We start from the raw sequence: 18,534 nt of genomic DNA on the forward strand, positions 1-18,534 counted from the left end.
AGAGTAAAAATTTGTTGTCCAGTTCAAGTTTATCAGGACAACAAAGCCTGCATAGAACTAATCCATTCAGAAGGGTGCAAGCAAAGAACAAAACATTTGCTAATCAAATTGCACCGTGCCAGAGAATGCATTCAGAAAGGAGTTGTAAAAGTCTCATATATGCCAGGGAAAGAAATACCTGCTGATGCTTTGACTAAAGCTGTTAATAAGGAACAACTTGGTATATATGTAAAGAAATTGCTTTTGTGCTAGATTTTCATAATGGTCAGAATGAAAAGGGGGAGGTTGTGAGCATTTTCACCCCTCCCATTCTGAAAATCTGGTGATATCTGCTGTTGGGAGGGAACAGTTAGGAATTGTTACTTTGTTGTTTTTCATTCCTGACTCTGCTCTCTGCTGTGTGCTGTGTGCAGTTTAATATCTTCTGTAGACAAGATGGCTAAGTGAGAGGCTGTAACACTCACAAAGCCAGATCTGTAAATATGCAGTAGTTAATAGAAATAAATGAGGAATGTTTTGAAACCTCTACAAATGCTTCTGCTGTTCACTGCTGATTTGGTGCTCATAAAGCCCAGTTATGAGTCCATGATTCCCGGGTGTATGCTGAAGGTGTTCCAGACGTCCTGCCCAGGCATAGGGGCCTAAGAAGACCTGGACAGATCCTGGCATTTACCCACAATTCCCCCACCCACTTTTGTCTCTGGCCCTGCCCACCACTGGCATGTGGCCCCCAGAAGGTTCCCTGTGAGGGAATGTGGCCCTCAGACTAAAAAAAACCCAACAACCTTCCCCGCCACTCCCTGCAACAAGGAAGTGAGCCCTGGCGGAGCAGCTTCCGCGATAAACAGGGTATCCATGGCAACTGGCCTACCTCTGCCTTGCCAGAGTCTCGCTTCTGATTATCAGGCCGCTTGTAAAGACATAAGAGCCCTTTGAGGAAGAAAATGCTGGCACCTCTGCACCCTAAATAGTATCGCACCCCCTTCCCTTCCCACCCTTAAAAAAACTGCATATTTCATGACACATTATCCAAACACAATTCAACATTAAAATACTCGTTTAAGTAAGAAAATAGCAGCCAGGTGGATTTCACGGAAACTCACAAGGACGGCAAGACAGCATTAACCAGGAGGAGATTAAAAACGGTGCTGGAGGCTGCCTGTTCGGAATAAGAGGATCTGTCACAGAACTGGGCAGTGTAAGTGAAGTCCCAGGGTAGCTACATTGCTGCCTTTTTGCTTCAATGTGCAGACACCATCAGCGCTCAGGTATTGTCGTAACTACAGAGCCCACCCCTCCAAGCCACCATGAGACATGGCTATGAAAGGCAGAGACAGGCCACCAAATTCGGAACGGTCAGCCAGGACGACTTCCTCCGCAAGACACACTGAACAAGGCAGGGGCGGTGCAAAGGTCTTCTGTTCACATAAAGGAAAACATCCCGGACAACAGAGCTTCTAATTTTCAGGCGCTTGTTTGGATTTCCCAAAGCAAGAACCTTACAACGTGCAGATCACTCCCAAGCAAGGACCTCTCCGTGCCAACGCTCAAAAGGGACAGCGCTGAAGTCAAAGCAAGGAAGTTTTAGGCAAAAGCTTCTTGGGTGGCAAAAGGGAGAGCAGGAGAGAAAATGTCCAACCAGCTTAAATCCGAGCGTTGGGGAAACTGAGGCTCAGAGCAACTGTAACGATGCAGAGATTCTGAGAGGAGAGGGTGGGTGTCTGTTCCTTGCCGTTTCCAAATTCTGATGGGGAACCATAGCTGCCAAGTCTCCCGTATTCCCCGGGAAATCCCCGTTTTTCCAGCTGTTCCTACCTGAAAAAACGGAATTTTTTTGTTCCCCCCCGGTTTATTCTGGCACGGCGGCCATTTTGGAACTGGGCGGAGCATGCTCAGAAGCGACTTTTGATGCTGCTCTGCCCAGTTCCAAAAATGGCGGCAGCGCTACTTCCGGTCTGCTACTTCCGCCCGGTCCCTTATTTCTCCGACAGCAACTTGGCAGGTATGTGGGGAACACCTGCAAGTCTTCTTTGGGGCAGGTGCAAGAGCTCACCCTCAAGGGGCTATTTTGCTTTCTCATTTAGGTATTCTCAGTCTGCACTTGGAATACAACCCCCTACCTCCGGCCCGGCAATAAGCTTTTGGCCAACAGTTTGAAGTGTCTGCCTGGGAGCCAGGAGGGGTTTTTTTTTTTTCTGGGTGCAAAGCAGGTTGAGACAGAAGGGATGAATAAGCAGGGTTCCAGATCTATCACCGGCCTTGTCTCCCAAGAAGAGCCTGGCAAAAATAAATAAATCACATCTCGCACTACGGCGGTGATAAATTAACCATCAGAGGCTGTGAACGCAGAGACTTCATCCAACCCGGTGCCCTTCAGGCGGTTTGGGGAACTACGACTCCCATCAGCCCCGGCCAATGCCGCTGTTTTGGACTACAACTCCCATCAGCCCTGGTCAATGTGGCCGCTTTGGACTACGACTCCCATCAGCCCCAGCTGACAGGGCTGTTTTCAACTACAACTCCCATCAACCTCAGCTCGCACAACCATGCAGGCTGGGGCTGATGGGACTTGTAGTCCCAAACACCTAGAGGCCACCATGCTGCTGGTCTATGTGGAAGCAAGAGCCTCAGCCACTTCCTTCAACGCATCGCTCCCGTTTACAGCTCAGCTTGGGGCAGCGCTGCCTTCACATATTCCAAAGAGGCCTCACCCACAGAATTTGCCTCTTCCTCGGGATTTGATGGGGGTCCCTTTCCCCCTCCCTCCACACTTCAGAGTTACTTTATAGTTTATCGTTTGTAATGTCTGCCATTTGGCTACCTGCCCCCAAAACTCTGGAGATCGACCGATCGGCCCAAAATCGACCTCTCTCTGTTCTCCCCTCTACAAAGCCCAATTCCCCTTCTTTTTTCCAGGGGGTCCTGTAAAAAAAAACCCGAAGTCACATTTGGGGTTCCCAAGAATTCCCCGCTGGATGTTTCTCCTGCTTCGGCTCCTGGAGGTTCAGCAAGAGAAGTGCCCCCACGGAAACCGTCTTCAGGCTCAGCACACTGACGGCCTCGGGCTGGAGAGAGGGGACCCCCGCGCCCTGCAAACAAGGGCCCCATTCTCCGTGGGCGTTCTCCACAGGCTCGTCCTTCATCGTGTGGATCCTCTGGTGCTTGATGAGGTTGGCACTCTGGCCAAAGGTTCTGTCGCAGTGGGAGCACTTGAACGGCCCCTCTCCCATGTGGATCCGCCGGTGCCTGATCAGGGTGGACCCTCGCCGGAAGGTCTTATCGCAGTGTGGGCACTGGTAGGGCTTCTCGCCGTCGTGCAGCCTCTGGTGGCGCATGTATTCCTGCCGGCAGGTGAAGGTGGAGTCGCAAGAAGCGCAGGGGTAGGGCTGCTCGCCCGTGTGGATCCTCTGGTGCCAGTAGAACTCTTGCTTGTAGCGGAAGCTCTTGTCGCACCCGGGGCACTTGTAGGTCTTCTCCCCGGCGTGGCTCCTCTGGTGCCAGCTGAACTCCTGCTTGAAGCGGAAGCTCTTCTCGCACTCGGTGCACTTGTAGGGGCGGTCCCCGACGTGCGCCCGCTGGTGCCACATGAACTCCTGCTTGAAGCGGAAGCTCTTCTCGCACTCGGCGCACTTGTAGGGGCGCTCCACCGAGTGCGTCTTCTGGTGCCAGGTCAGCTCCTGCTTGAAGCGGAAGTTCTTCCCACACACCCCGCACTTGTGGGGCCACTCGGCTGTGTGTGCCCGCTGGTGCCACATCAGCTCCTGCTTGTGGCGGAAGACCTTCTCGCACACGCTGCACTTGTAGATCTTCTCTCCGGCGTGGACCTTCTGGTGCCACGTGTATTCGTGGACGAAGCGGAAGCTCTTCTCGCACTTCCCACACTTGTAGGGCCGCTCCTCCTTAGGGATTCTCTGGCGGGCGCCGAGGCCCGAACAGTGGCTGCAAGAGCAGGGCTGCGTCACTGTGTTGTGGCTTCGCGGGTCTGCCGCGGCGGGAGCGCCCTTGTGGCCACTGCTGCTCTCGCACTCGGGGCAGACTTGCGTCGCTTCTCCAACGGAGGGGGCGCCGTGAGCCGAGCGGGCAGGGAAACATTTCTGACACTGGGTGCAGATGAGCAGCGTCTCCTCGTGGGTGCTAGGTGCGGGCACCGTGACACCGCCAGGCCAGAAAGTGCTGCCAGAGACCCCTGGGTGCCCCACTTGAAATTCCACGGGGGGCGCCTGCATGTTCTGCCACTGGTGCTTGGTGGACCAAGGTGGCAGAGCGGCCATTCCATTCACAGCTGAGCTGGCCCCAAGGTGGCTCCCTGGCCAAGTGGAAAATTCACTGAAGGTCCCGTTGTTCGGGCCTGCCTTCAGCACCTCTGGGTGCTCCACACAGCATGGTGGCCGCTCCTCGAGGCAGGGTTCTTTCTTAATCAGGATTTGGCCATCTGCAACGACAGGAGACAAGAGCGAAAGGTTGTATGTGAGCCAACAGAAAATTGGCGAGATCACAACAGAAGACCTGACTATGTTTTGATCACGAACGGTTAAAAATCTGCCTTTTTACCACCACCCAGTGTGGAGACGTCCAGCCTTAGGGACCATATTACAGTAGCATAGCAGCAAATCCAGAAGTGCAAAGGCCCTTCATAATAGCCACAGCAACTCCTCCTCACACTCAAGTCCTTTTCTAAGGTTATACAATAAACTTCTAATTTAGGGTTGCCATATTTCAAGAAGAAAAATCCAGACACAGTTGCTCAGTTGTTGAGCTTTTGGGGGGGGGTGCGATTGGCAGAGGCAGACAGCAGGGACCAAATTAGCCCCCATCCCCTGGATATTACCGGAATTCTCAAGTTTGAATGGTGACCCTGGCACCCCATTCTCTTGAAAGTGAAGGCCCCTTGTGTTTTTAAGGTTCCTACATGCTTAGCTTAGTTTAGGGAAGTTTTTAATCTGTGATATTTTAATGTATTTTGGTATTTGTTGGAGGCCGTCCAGAGTGGTGGGGGAAACCCAGCCAGATGGGCGGGGCATAAATAATAAATAATAAAATAATAATAAACATACAGAACTATTTCTCCTTAAACAACTAAATGACTTTTCGTGGACATTCGAAGGCAGCCCTGTTTCAGGAAACGTTTAATGTGATTTTTTCTTCTGGTTCCCACCCCCACCCCCTTTATTTTGTTGGAAGTTGCCCAGAGTAGCTGAATGAATGAATTATTATTATTATTATTATTATTATTATTATTATTATTATAATAGCACGCCTTCTCCAGAGTGACCCTAGGAGCCAATCCTCAGTGGCTGACCCACCTCCTTACACTCTGATTGGCTCCAATCAGCAAAAAGGGTGTGAAGACTTCATGCTAATTGGGCAGCTCTAGGGCCCTGGAGACAGGGATCCTGCTGCAGAAATAGTAACGGTGATGTTCCCTGGATATAATGTTGTTTTCACTAAGGCATGCACCTATACAAGTACTTAACCCCAATATATGTATTTTTGTACACGTCACATTGCAAAATTCAGAGACATGCGAATTTCGATGGGCAGGACCTGTGATTTGGTTTGTGTATTGTTGCAAAGAACACAAATTCGGAAGCGTTCCCCTTTCGAGGCAACCCCAATTTCTCCTCCACCCGTTCCGGTGTGTGGCCCCTGGAAAGCTGCTCTCTCTGGCCCTTGAGCCGGAAAGGGGTCCCCGTCCTCCTCTTAAGCAAAATAAAACATTTAGACTGCAACACCACAGAGCCCTCATTTGCTTATAGAGACAAGGAAATCTTCAGTACACTTTCCTTTCCCGTAACACCATGCAAGCATGCAATATAGAGCAGATCTCTCTCCGTGCTGGCACACCAGATTTGGCGGACATCTTCAGAGCAATCAGAAGCTCCCAATATTCTGATCTATGAGCTTGGGACTCACCAAAGATGCTCTGGTGTGCAACCTCTCTTGCCTTCGAGGTCTGGAGTCTCCCAACGCATGGCTCCTCCCCTCGCTCAATTCTCAAAATGATGTCGGGCTTCTGCAAGGTGAGGCCTAGTAAAGTGGAGATCAATAGGGCACTTGAGGACCAGCCCAAGACATTATGTAACCTGAGGCAAAGAACAAAATGGCACACCCACTCATTTTTTGCCCCTGCCTCACTGGGTCTCTCTCTATTTTTAAAAGAACAGCCATACCTCGGTTTAAGTACGCCTTGGTTTGAGTATTTTCAGTTTAAGTACTCCGCGGACCTGTCTGGAACAGATTAATCCACTTTCCATTACTTTCCATGGGAAAGTTCGCCTCAGGTTAAGTACGCTTCAGGTTAAGTACAGACTTCCGGAACCAATTGTGTTTGTAAACCGAGGTACCACTGTAAAGTGGAACCTCGGTTTAAGAACAGTCCTGTTTATGAACAATTCGGTTTACGATCTCCGCAAAACCAGAAGTAGTATCCTGGTTTGCGAACTGTACCTCGGTCTAAGAATGGAATCCAAACAGTGGAAGGGCGCTGGCGGCGGGAGGACTCATTAGGAAAAGTGTGCCTCGGTTTAAGAACGGTTTTGGTTTAAGAACGGACTTCCAGAACAGATTAAGTTCATAAACCGAGGTACCACTGTATAACTATTGTTTCTTTTTCAATATAATAATTTTTATTAGTTTTCAATTACAATAATCCAATAAGAGCCTCATTATATCAATGCCAAATTATAATACCAATCATTCAAATACCAAATTATATAATTTAAGTGGCTAGACTTTAGGCGTGCTAAAATTGATGGTTTGATGATTTACTTTATTTCTGCATTCCAAAATCTTATTAATTTCAATCACAGTCCAGTCATAATAGCAATCCCTTATACAACAGCTGCAGTATTTATAAATTGTATTCGTGTTAACACGTTAAATGATTTAGAAGACTACAAGGGAAGTTCTCACACAGTATCCTTGTTCTTCCTGTGGGTGACATTCATTCTGTCCATATTGTTTCTTCCTGTTCTTGTAAAATACTGTATTATGTCTATCTTTCCCCGGTTGTTGCTGCTGTCTGTCATGCCTTGCACGAAGCTGATATCCCGATGTTATTCCAAAAACTTCAGTCCTGTGCTTCTTTGTTTTTGCAACTTTTAATGATAGTTGAACAATTGTTAAAAGATGCCTCACTGTGTCTCACGGCCTGTGGTAGTTAACTGCCTAACCTTTCTAGGATTTTGAGCAGGCCAACTCACTGCCCCTTCTTCCCTCCCCACACACTTGATGAAATTATTCCCCTTTCCTTACAGTTCCTGTCAGGAAACTAGTATAAAGCAACTTCCAATGTTTCTGGTTCAGATCCTAGGTTCTGTTTGCTTGTTATATTTCACTGTGAGAAGTGAAGCTACATGGAAACAGGCAAAGAGCCTTTTTGGTAGTGGCACCTGCCCTGTGGAACACCCTCCCATCAGATGTCAAGGAGATGAGTAACTATATAACCTTTAGAAGACATTTGAAGGCAGCTCTGCAAAGGGAAGCCTTTTAATGTGCAATGTTATATATTTCTTATATATATATATATATCTTATATATGTCAGCAGCCACCCAGAGTGGCTGGGGCAAACCAGTCAGATGGTGGGGTATAATGACGATAATAGTAACAACAACAACAACAACATCCCACCTTTCCCCTAAGGAGCTCAAAGTGGTGGAACCACTTCTCTCCCTCTCCATTTTACCCTCACAACAACCTTGTGAGGTAGGTCAGGCTAAGAGAGAGTGACTGGCCCAAGGGTTTTGGGGCTGGGTGGGGATTTGAACCCTGGTCTCCCAGGTCCTACTCCAACACTCTATCCACTACACCACATGGGCTCTCATTGGTCAGTCTAGCTCAGGAGTCAGCAAACTTTTTCAGCAGGGGGCCGGTCCACTGTTCCTCAGCCCTTGTATGGGGCCAGACTATATTTTGAAAGAAAATATGAATGAATTCCTATGCCCCACAGATAACCCAGAGATGCATTTTAAATAAAAGAACACATTCTATTCATGTAATAATAATAATAATAATAATAATAATTTATTATTTATACCCCGCCCATCTGGCCGGGTTCCCCCAGCCACTCTGGGCGGCTTCCAAAAAAACAGAAATTCTAAAATACAAAAATCCATCAAACATTAAAAGCTTCCCTAAACAGGGCTGCCTTGAGATGCCTTCTAAAGGTCTGGTAATTGTTCTCTTTGACCTCTAGTGGGAGGGCATTCCACAGGGTGGGTGCCACTACCGAGAAGGCCCTCTGCCTGGTTCCCTGTAACTTGGCTTCTCGTAATGAGGGAACCGCCAGAAGGCCCTCGGAGCTGGACCTCAGTGTCCGGGCAGAACGATGGGGGTGGAGACGCTCCTTCAGGTATACCGGACCGAGGCCATTTAGGGCTTTAAAGGTCAACACCAACACTTTGAATTGTTCTCGGAAACGTACTGGGAGCCAATGTAGGTCTTTTAGGACCGGTGTTATGTGATCTCGGCGGCCGCTCCCAGTCACCAGTCTAGCTGCCGCATTCTGGATTAGTTGTAGTTTCCGGGTCACCTTCAAAGGTAGCCCCACGTAGAGCGCATTGCAGTAGTCCAAGCGAGAGATAACTAGAGCATGCACCACTCTGGAGAGACAGTCAGTGGGCAGGTAGGGACTCAGCCTGCGTACCAGATGGAGCTGATAAACAGCTGCCCTGGACACGGAGTTGACCTGTGCCTCCATGGACAGCTGTGAGTCTAAAATGACTCCCAGGCTGCGCACCTGGTCTTTCAGGGGCACAGTTACCCCATTCGGGACCAGAGAGTCCTCCACACCCGCCCGCCTCCTGTCCCCCACAAACAGTACTTCTGTCTTGTCAGGATTCAATCTCAATCTGTTAGCCGCCATCCATCCTCCAACCGCCTCCAAGCACTCACACAGGACCTTAAAAACATGCTGATTCCCGAACCGTCCCGGGGCCGGATTTAGAAGGCGATTGGGCCGCTTCCGGCCCCCCAGACCTTAGTTTGGGGATCCCTGGTCTAGCTGGGTATGGTCTACAGCAGGAGTAGCCAATGCAGAGTCCTCTTCGTGCTGCTGAACTCCTGCCATCCCCAGTCAGCAGGGCCAATGGTCAGGGCTGGTGGGAGCTGTTGTGAGCTGTTGTAAGAGCCGCAAAACTACAACAGCACAACTTTTGACTGCTCCAGAGATACACAGACTCATGGCAGCTCTGAGAGGTTTGATGCCAAATCCCATCAGTCCGAACCAACATGGCCAATGGTCAGGGATGATGGGAGTTGTAGCCCAGCAACATCTGGAGGCCCAAAGCTTTCAAGGTCCAAAGTGGGATATTAATTATAACCGAAGCAAAACAACCTCTTGCCTTTTGGAGCCCTCCAAATTCACCGGGTGAGCACAACCCGTGAGCCATCTAACAAACAACAAATAGCTTACCTAATGAAACCAGCATTTCGTAGCTGGCTCTCGTCACATCCTTATAGAGACTTTTCTGCCAATCCGCCAGCTCCGCCCACTCCTCTGGGGAAAAGTAGATGGCCACTTCGTCAAAAGTCACTGGGTCCTGAAAGAGGAATTCATTCATTTATTGCTTTATTTGCAGCATTGATATCCTACCTTGTTCTTCAAGGAGCTCAAGGCGGCAATAGCTGGTCTCCCATCTTCTCACTTAATTCCTCACAACAACCTTGAAAGGTGAAGTTAAGCTGAGAGTCAGCTTCATGGCTCAGTGGGGGATTTGAACCCTGGACTCTCCCAGGTCCCGATCAGACACTCTAGCCTAGGCATCCCCAAACTTCGGCCCTCCAGATGTTTTGGACTACAATTCCCATCTTCCCCGACCACTGGTCCTGTTAGCTAGGGATCATGGGAGTTGTAGGCCAAAACATCTGGAGGGCCGCAGTTTGGGGATGCCTGCTCTAACCACTATGCCACACTGGCTCTCAAAGCAGTGTCAAGCCATGCTCCACGTCTCTGTGGCTCAAGAGTCTCAGGGTTGTGGGTTTGAGCCTCAGATTGGGCTAAAGCAGGCATCCCCAAACTGCGGCCCTCCAGATGTTTTGGCCTACAACTCCCATGATCCCTAGCTAAGAGCACCAGTGTTCAGGGATGATGGGAATTGTAGTCCAAAACATCTGGAGGGCCGAAGTTTGGGGATGCCTGGACTAGAGGATCCTCATGGTCCCTTCCAACTCTACAATTCTATGGTTCTGTGATAATCCAGGTATTTTCTAAATCAGGCATGTCCAACAGGTAGATCGTGATCTACTGGTAGATCAATGGACGTCTGCGGTAGATCACTGGTAGATCATTGGCTCCCCCCAAAGAAGCTGAACAACTGTGGCTCCCCTAAAAAAAAGCTCAACATTTTACCTTCTCCCTGAAAAAACTCAACAACTTTGACCCGAACCCCCCAAAAACGGGCCTACCTCCTTCCTAAAATAAAGCTGAACAACTAACTTTGACCCCCAAAAAGGGGGTAGATCAGTTTTTTTATTCTGTGAGTAGATCGCAGTCTCTTGGGAGTTGGCCACCCCTGTTCTAAATGTTGAGGTGTGGATTTTACACACACACACACACACACACACACACACACACAATGTTGGGGTCTCTTGACACCAAAAACAGATGTGAAAGTGACGCCCCACTTGTATGAAGCTCAGTCGATGAGAACATTGACTGCATGCTCCCCTTGAGGCAGGGACCTGTCCGTTTTTGGCTTCCATTAACAATGATAGCACTACAGACATCCCTAACTGATAATATGCAGAACTGACAGAAGCTTTTACACAAAAGGGCAAGCGCCTCTTACCCAAAGTGCGGGCCCAGCAGCTCCAGCCATCTCTGAAGTCGACGCTCCTCTGAACAGGGCGGTCAACGGTTTACCTGCCTCAAAAAAACCGTGGGGAGGTCTTGGGTGGAGTCAGCACCGAGGCTGCTTACAGCTAGGTGGATCCATTTCTGCGGGAGGTCCTTCAGTAGCAGGGGCTAGTGTCAAGAGGAGGGCTCCAATTTTAGTTTTGATGCCTGGGGGTGGGGGGGGGGAGAGAGAAAACAGAGGGGAGGGAGGGCGGGGGAAAGAGGCAGGCAATGACTGCAAATTGCAAGTTTCAGAAACTCAAAGGCAGTTGGTGGCTTTGAATAAATTTGCATGAAGCTTATGCAAATCGCGCCTTTGCTCCGGGAGGAAGAAGAACTCGTTTGCATAAAGGGAATTTGCAAATGCTTCGTTTGCATCACGTGTGTTCTCTCTGTCGCTGCATCGAAATGATTCTGCAATGGGGCGGAAGGAAGCAGATGGAGACCCGTTCCTGGCACGCAGCCCCACAGCAGGGATGCCGGGGCCTGGCTCTTTCTACTTGCAGTGGGAGCTTGTTGAGAGGGAGGCCACTTGAGTCGAGAAGGAGCCCCCAGGAAGAACCGGCTCCTAACCCCAGGCGAGTTAGCACACTCCGTGATCTTTGCTAGCCCACCAAAGCTCAGCTTCTACTAGTCACAGGGCCCCCTGGCTGGCCTGGCATCAGCAACCAGCCGCCTCAGGCTCTGGGGAGGTGCCCATTCCCCTCCCCAGAGCTACAATTATATAAGAGTTCCTTGGAAGAGAGATTGATTGTTAAGCCACTCTGGGAATTGTAGTTCTGCAAGGGAAACCGAGGTCTCCCAGCACCCTTAGCAAACGACAGTTCCCAGAATTCTTTGGGGGAATCCATGACTGGTCCGTGTTAGCTTTGAACTGTCAGGGCACCAGCATATGAGATGTCTACAGGAGTCATTCTATCAGGCTGTAAGATAAATAAATGTACAGAGAAATGGTGCTTGAGTATGCTTTTTACCTTCTTCCTTTGAATCCTTTTTGTATCCTGGTATTCCAAATGTATGGGACGCGGGTGGCGCTGTGGGTTAAACCACTGAGCCTAGGGCTTGCCGATCAGAAGGTCGGCGGTTCAAATCCCCGCGACGGGGTGAGCTCTCGTTCCTTGGTCCCAGCTCCTGCCCACCTAGCAGTTCGAAAGCACATCAAAGTGCAAGTAGATAAATAGGTACCGCTACAGTGGGAAGGTAAATGGCGTTTCCATGTGCTGCTCTGGTTCGCCAGAAGCGGCTTTGTCATGCTGGCCACAGGACCTGGAAGCTGTACGCCGGCTCCCTCGGCCAATAACACGAGATGAGCGCCGCAACCTCAGAGTCGGTCACAACTGGACATAATGGTCAGGGGTCCCTTTACCTTTATTCCGAATGTAAAGCAGGGACTGTCTATTGATGGACATTTGTAATTCACCCAGAGAGGGAAATTGGGGTCTCCTAACAATCTTCAGCACCTTTAACAAACTACAGCTCTCAGAATTCTTTGATGGAAGCCATGAGTGTTGAAAACAGCATTACAGCGCTTATATAGTCTGAATATAGTGCATGTCCTTACAGGGCAACAGATGGAGAACAGGCAATCCTAAATTGTGAGTCTGCTTGCCACTGCCCCTTTATAGCATAAGCGAGGTGAAGATGCCTTCATTTTAATAGACCTGTTTCTAAGGCAGGCATCCCCAAACTGCGGCCCTCCAGATGTTTTGGCCTACAACTCCCATGATCCCTAGCTAAGAGGACCAGTGGTCAGGGATGATGGGAATTGTAGTCCAAAAATCTGGAGGGCCGAAGTTTGGGGATGCCTGTTCTAAGGCATCTTAAATAGGTTGCCCTTTTTATACAAAAACAAACCAAGCTTCCATCCCAGAAAAAGCTGCAAAAACCAGCCTCACGCAACCAGTAGGCGTTTCAAAAGCCAGGCCCTATGTCCAGCTCATTCATGCAAATTGCACACAAAACAGCATGAGCAATGTACAAGATGAAGCATGCAAATAAGCCACAGCTCTCTGGCTGCCAAAGCATTTCCATGGCGGCCTTCCTCCATGTGTCAGCTGGCCATCACTGGAAGATGGACTCCACAACATCAGGAGAGAACTGTGCTGATAATCCCTGAACAGAAAGTAGAAGCAATGATCCTTAGGATGCAATCAGAAGTCAAGAGCTGCCTTCTTCCATTTACTTAAGCAGGGATAGGCAACCTAAGGCCCGGGGGCTGGGTGCGGCCCAATTGCCTTCTCAATCTGGCCCATGGACGGTCCGGGAATCAGCGTGTTTTTACATGAATAGAATGTGTCCTTTTATTTAAAATGCATCTCTGGGTTATTTGTGGGGCATAGGAATTTGTTAATCCCCCCCCCCCAATATAGTCCGGCCCACTGCATGGTCTGAGGGACAGCCCACGGCTGGAAAAGGTTGCTGACCCCTGTACTAAAGAAGCCCCCCTGACTCTCTGGTGCCTTATCTGACATCCTGCCCACCATCACCCTAACACTCCCGAAGGCAGCTAAAAAGCACATCCACTCCAGGTACTCCCAGAACCTAGACAAAATCAGGACCAGCTGTGCTTCAAACCTGCCTGATAGGGTCCCTTCCCTTCCCTTCCCTTCCTCTCCTCTCCTCCCCACCTTTTCTCTCCTCTGCTTGCCCATCTCAGCATCCTTGTTCGGGGAAATGTAAATATGCACCCATTTAAATGTTCTATGCCAACAAAATATGCACCCATTTACATGTTCTATGCAAACAGCAGCGTCTGCCTCCCTCTCTCTTTCTCTGGACAACGTCGCAAGTCCCAGTCTTAGACAATAGGCTGTTTTTAAAATGTGCATACATTTAAATGAATTAACATATGCAAATAAACGGCCACTGAGTTCTCCTTCCCGTCTTGCTATTTTGGGTAAGGCTGGCAAAACCCACACATTCACATCATCGAAAGGGGCTGCAGAATCGCAGGTACGGGGGATTAAGCCCTGCTGAGCTCAGTGGGAGTTGTTTCTGAGTAAATCTTTTTAGGATTGCTAGAAGTGTGACATTTCCTTAAAACAGGCTTTGTTCATCTGGTGCCTTCCAGATGTTTTGGACGATAACTCCCATCAGCATCAGCCAGAACTTGCACCAGGTTCGAGAAACGCTGAGCCCCAAAATTAATATTATGAAAAGGCTGGAAACTTGGAATATTTCGGAACAATATGCACATCTTAAGATTCTGAAGCTTAATAACTGCCTCAGGGTCTGGGAATTGTAGCACTGTATTGGGAGAGGGGGTGTAATCTCCAACTTGAGTTTGCAACACCCTCATCAAGCTGCAATACCCATGAATCTCAAAACAATTTAAATCTGTGGTCCATTCCATAAGAAGAGTCTGCTGGATCAGGCCAGTGGCCCATCTAGTCCAGCATCCTGTTCTCACAGGCGCCACCCAGATGCCTGGATGGGAAGCTGTCAGGGGATCTCCATACAGGGAGCCTCCGCCTCTCCTGTTGACCAGCACCTCACCCAGTGAGAGCAGCAGCAGTGGGTCAGGTGAGGGGAATCAGGAAGTTAGCGGGATAGAGCGTTGTTAAAGAGGTGGAGGGTAACAGGCAGCCCCTTCCGGTGCCTGAATTACGGCGCGCCACTAAACGTAAGGTTGGGAGGAGGTGTTTCGGGGTGCCCCAAACTCTTATGCTGGTCCCGTAGCCAGAAACGTCCACTCCCGGATTCTGCGAGTGACTGAGAGGTCATGTTTTCTGCTATCTCTGCACTGTAAATACTATGCACAATAAAACTTAAAAACAGAGTGGACTTGGGCGTCCTTACTCAAAAGTAGCCGCAACAACATCATTACAGAAGCCATCCAGCAGAACTCAAACACAACAACCTTCTCCCTTCCTGTAGTTTCCAGCAACTGCTACCAGGACCTGGAGACACAGCATAGCCCCTGTGGCTAGCAGTCATGGATAGCCGCCCCCTCCATGAATTTGTCCGATCCTCTTTTAAAACCATCCAACCTGGTGGCCATCACTGCCTCCTGTGGGAGTGAGTTCCACAGTTTAACTATGTGCTGAGTGGAGAAGTGCTTTCATTTGTCTGGCCTGAATTTTCCAGCATTCAACTTTGTTGGATGTTCACAGCTAGAGAACTAAGGGGCCACATGTGAGAAGTTTATCACTTTATGAGAGAGTATATCAATAAGATTACTGATATATAATCTTGGGTGGACTATATGTTGTAGTTTTCATGATGCTACATCATATAGCTCAACCAAGGGAAAATAAACTGGCTGGAGCTTGTGGGAGCTGTAGTCCAAAATGTCTGGAGGGCACCAGGTTGGGGAAGGTTGTTCTAGGCCAGTGCTTCCCAAACTTGGGTATCCAGCTGGTTTTGGACTCCAATTCCAATCATCCCTGACCACTGGTCTTGCTACCTAGGGATGATGGGAGCTGTAGTCCAAAAACAGCTACAGCCCCAAGTTTGGGAGCAATACTGTTCCAAGCAGGCAGACAAAAGGATGCTTTTCACGCAAAGCATTGCTCATTTATGGCAAAGTGACAAATAACTTCATACAATGCAATCCATCTTTTCCCTTTGCAAGTTTTCTGTGGTTCTTCTGGTTCTTTCTTTTTAATTCATAATTTCTTTTTGAAATACGGTGTTATTCATTCTGGAGCAGAATAGCAAGATACATATCTCAAAATAAATAATGAACTGCCCTAATAGTAAAGGGACCCCTGACCATTAGGTCCAGTCGTGACCGACTGTGGGGTTGCAGTGCTCATCTCGCATTTTTGGCCAAGGGAGCTGGCGTACAGCTTCCAGGTCATGTGGCCAGCATGACAAAGCCGCTTCTGGTGAACCAGAGCAGCACACGAAAACGCCGTTTACCTTCCCACGGGAGCGGTACCTATTTATCTACTTGCACTTTGATGTGCTTTCGAACTGCTAGGTTGGCAGGAGCTGGGACCGAGCAACGGGAGCTCACCCCGTCGACCTTCTGATCGGCAAGCCCTAGGCTCTGTGGTTTAACCCACAGTAACCCTGAATGCCAGATATCCCAAAGTAGCATGTCAACATGCAGACAGATGCTAAGAGCCAGGCTTCATCAACCTGGCGCCCTCTAGAACAGGCACCCCCAAACTGCGGCCCTCCAGATGTTTTGGCCTACAACTCCCATGATCCCTAGCTAACAGGACCAGTGGTCGGGGAAGATGGGAATTGTAGTCTAAAACATCTGGAGGGCCGAAGTGTGGGGATGCCTGCTCTAGATGTTTTGAAAGACAACTCTCATCAGCCCCAGCCGGTGCTTACTCAGGAGTAACACCTAGTTGAGTTTTGACTGCATTTAGACCCCACCTTCTCTTCCAAGGAGCTCAAGCTGGCGCCCATAGTTCTCCCCCTCTTCAGTTCCCACAACAACCCTGTGAAGTAGGTGCAGCTAAGAGATAGTGACTGGCCTGGAGTCATCCAGTGATTTTCATGGCTAAGTGGGGATTTGAACTGTGGTCTCTCAGAGTCCAACACTCTAACTAACCGCTGCACCACAGTGGACAACTGCAGCCGATAGAGCTACAGAATTTGTTCCCAAAGACCAGCTGCCAACAAGGGACAACTATCACATTCCCATAAGTGGGATGTAATTTTTAAAGTGGGGGGGGGGAGAGAGTCAAGACACTGTAAAATTAAAGCCACTCAAGTAAACCACATACTTTCCCCCATATCAGAGCTATAGCTGCAATTTGTAAACGAATTTGTAGGTGGGCAAGTGAGTGAGTCTTTAGACACCTACCGAAATTTAAGATTTATTTTTTTTAAAGGAAAATTAAACCAGGTTTGCTTTTCATGTCCGGGAATGTTAGAGATTTCTCCCATTTTGGTGGGACGCCTAACTCAGAGAGTTTTTTTGGAGTGGACTATCTCCACTCCATCTCTCTGAGAGTAAACCCAGAGACCACCCAAACTCGCCTACACTTACAGCTTCAGTCAGATGCAGGCTTTCTCAGGAGCAAGCCCAACTGGACTCAGCGAGACTTTTCATTTCGTTTCCTTTGATTTTTTTTATTTTTTATAAAAAGCCCACCTTTGCTGTAAACTGGGGCCTTCCCGGTCTGCCAGCTGAAATGATCAGCACTTACCCACGAGTGGTCCCATTGCGCGAGGAAAAGCATCATCCCCTTTTGCGGATCGGGGCCGCTGTGGCTTGCAACCCGCTGCTGCTGCTGCTGCTGCTATGCCAGCGGTTGTCTTAAACGCTTTTTGCAAAAAGTGGTAACTATATATAAAAAAAGGGGAGTGATTGCGTTCGCACCGCTTGGCCCAATCCGGATTGGAATCCCGACCAGCCCTTCTAAAATTATAGCAGACCAGAGGAAGCAGGCGGCGTAAATACCGCTCCCGTTCGCTCCTCCGTCTCCCCGGCAGTGCAGGTTCAGAGTGAAAAGGCGGCGGGGGTTTTCCGCAAAGCGCACAGTGCTTTAACCCCTCCCTCCCCGGCGGCGGCGGCAGCAGCAGCACTCCGGTAGGCAGGCAGGCAGGAGGGAGATCCGGCACACCGCCACCCCCTGGCCGGCAGCCCCTTCTCCCGAGCAGGAGAGGCGCCCCAAGCGCAGCAGCAGCAAATCCGGCTTGCATTGTTGGGAAGGGTGCGAAGTTGTACCCGTTACCTGTCTAAGTGGGGTTTAGGTCAGGATGAGATCATTCAAGTCCAGAGGCAAAAAAAAAATGCATAAGGGCCGGAGACAATAACGCAAACAAAATGTCATTTTTTGCTGGAAAATCACCCACAAGTGGGGACAGTTGCTGTTGTGTTCATTTTCTGCTTGTGTTGCTTCCCTTTGGGGCATCTGCTTTGGGCACCGTGGGAACAGGATGCTGGGCTAGATGGTCTGATCCAGCAGCCAGGCTCTCCATATAGGAAACCAGTCAAAGACAAGTCCTGCTCTGCTGCTAAACTGGGAGAGAGACACCCAAACCTCCCAAGGAAGGATTGCATCCGAGCTTAGTCCCACCCAAATCTGAGCAGACCCATGGAAATCGATGCACGCGTGACTTATTTAGGTCCATTACTTTCAGCAGACTCCTGACCATGCCTACTCAGAGGTAAGTCTTACTGAATTCAAGGGAGGGGGTCACACTTTTAAGTTAATTCTGCATTAGTGTTCTGGCTTTGTATTTCAGGTACCCCTTTGCTGATTTTCTCCTCTTTTTATGCTGTTGCTGCTACCAGAATTCGGGCAGAACAGTGCATTTTTTAAAATATTATTATTATTATTATTTTCCCGTGGCCTAGGTAATATTTTATGCAGTACGAATGTGTTGTGTGTTGAAACAGCCCGCTGACGAAGGGCGGTGTAGAAACACTACTATAATAAATAAATGGGTGGCTGCACTTACCTCGCAAAACAGCAGTGCTCTTTCCTTTTCCTATCTCTACGCCCCGCCTTTGCTTCTAATATTTGTGGGTTCGGGAAGGGGGCAAGACACGGTGCTATTATCCTATCATAGTTGGTGCAAAGACAGCCCCCCAACACATACACACGATTCTCTGCCACTCATCATAATTTTCTATTGGGGCTGTCATGGAGAAGCTCCAGAAGGAACCAGGAAGTTCCGTCTCCGGCAGAAGGCGTTGCTTATCCATTTTTTCTTCTTCTATCTATAGTATCTCTATACACACAAAAGCGTCTCTACGCATGCGCCCCTTGAGCCCCGGATGTTGCTTTGC

At 49.2% G+C, this 18,534-nt stretch overlaps 1 protein-coding gene across 2 annotated transcripts; it reads right to left on the reverse strand.

Annotated features, from left to right (window-relative positions):
• Positions 1 to 1,039: 1,039 nt before the first annotated feature.
• Positions 1,040 to 18,463, reverse strand: LOC118076345 (uncharacterized). 2 transcript variants are annotated; one of them, XM_035099024.3, is made up of 5 exons: positions 18,204 to 18,463; positions 10,789 to 11,003; positions 9,414 to 9,540; positions 5,914 to 6,027; positions 1,040 to 4,432 (listed from the first exon to the last, which is right to left on the reverse strand). In XM_035099024.3, the coding sequence occupies exons 2-5, from the start codon at positions 10,816 to 10,818 to the stop codon at positions 2,943 to 2,945; spliced, it is 1,761 nt and encodes a 586-aa protein (XP_034954915.3). In that variant the 5' UTR covers positions 10,819 to 11,003; positions 18,204 to 18,463; the 3' UTR covers positions 1,040 to 2,942. The 2 variants fall into 2 exon arrangements, with proteins under 2 accessions (XP_034954915.3, XP_034954914.3); XM_035099023.3 differs by lacking the exon at positions 18,204 to 18,463 and adding an exon at positions 16,946 to 18,145.
• Positions 18,464 to 18,534: the final 71 nt, after the last annotated feature.

Source organism: Zootoca vivipara, chromosome 16, assembly GCF_965207765.1.
Source record: "Zootoca vivipara chromosome 16, rZooViv2.hap1.1, whole genome shotgun sequence".
NCBI classification, from domain to species: Eukaryota; Metazoa; Chordata; class Lepidosauria; order Squamata; family Lacertidae; genus Zootoca; species Zootoca vivipara.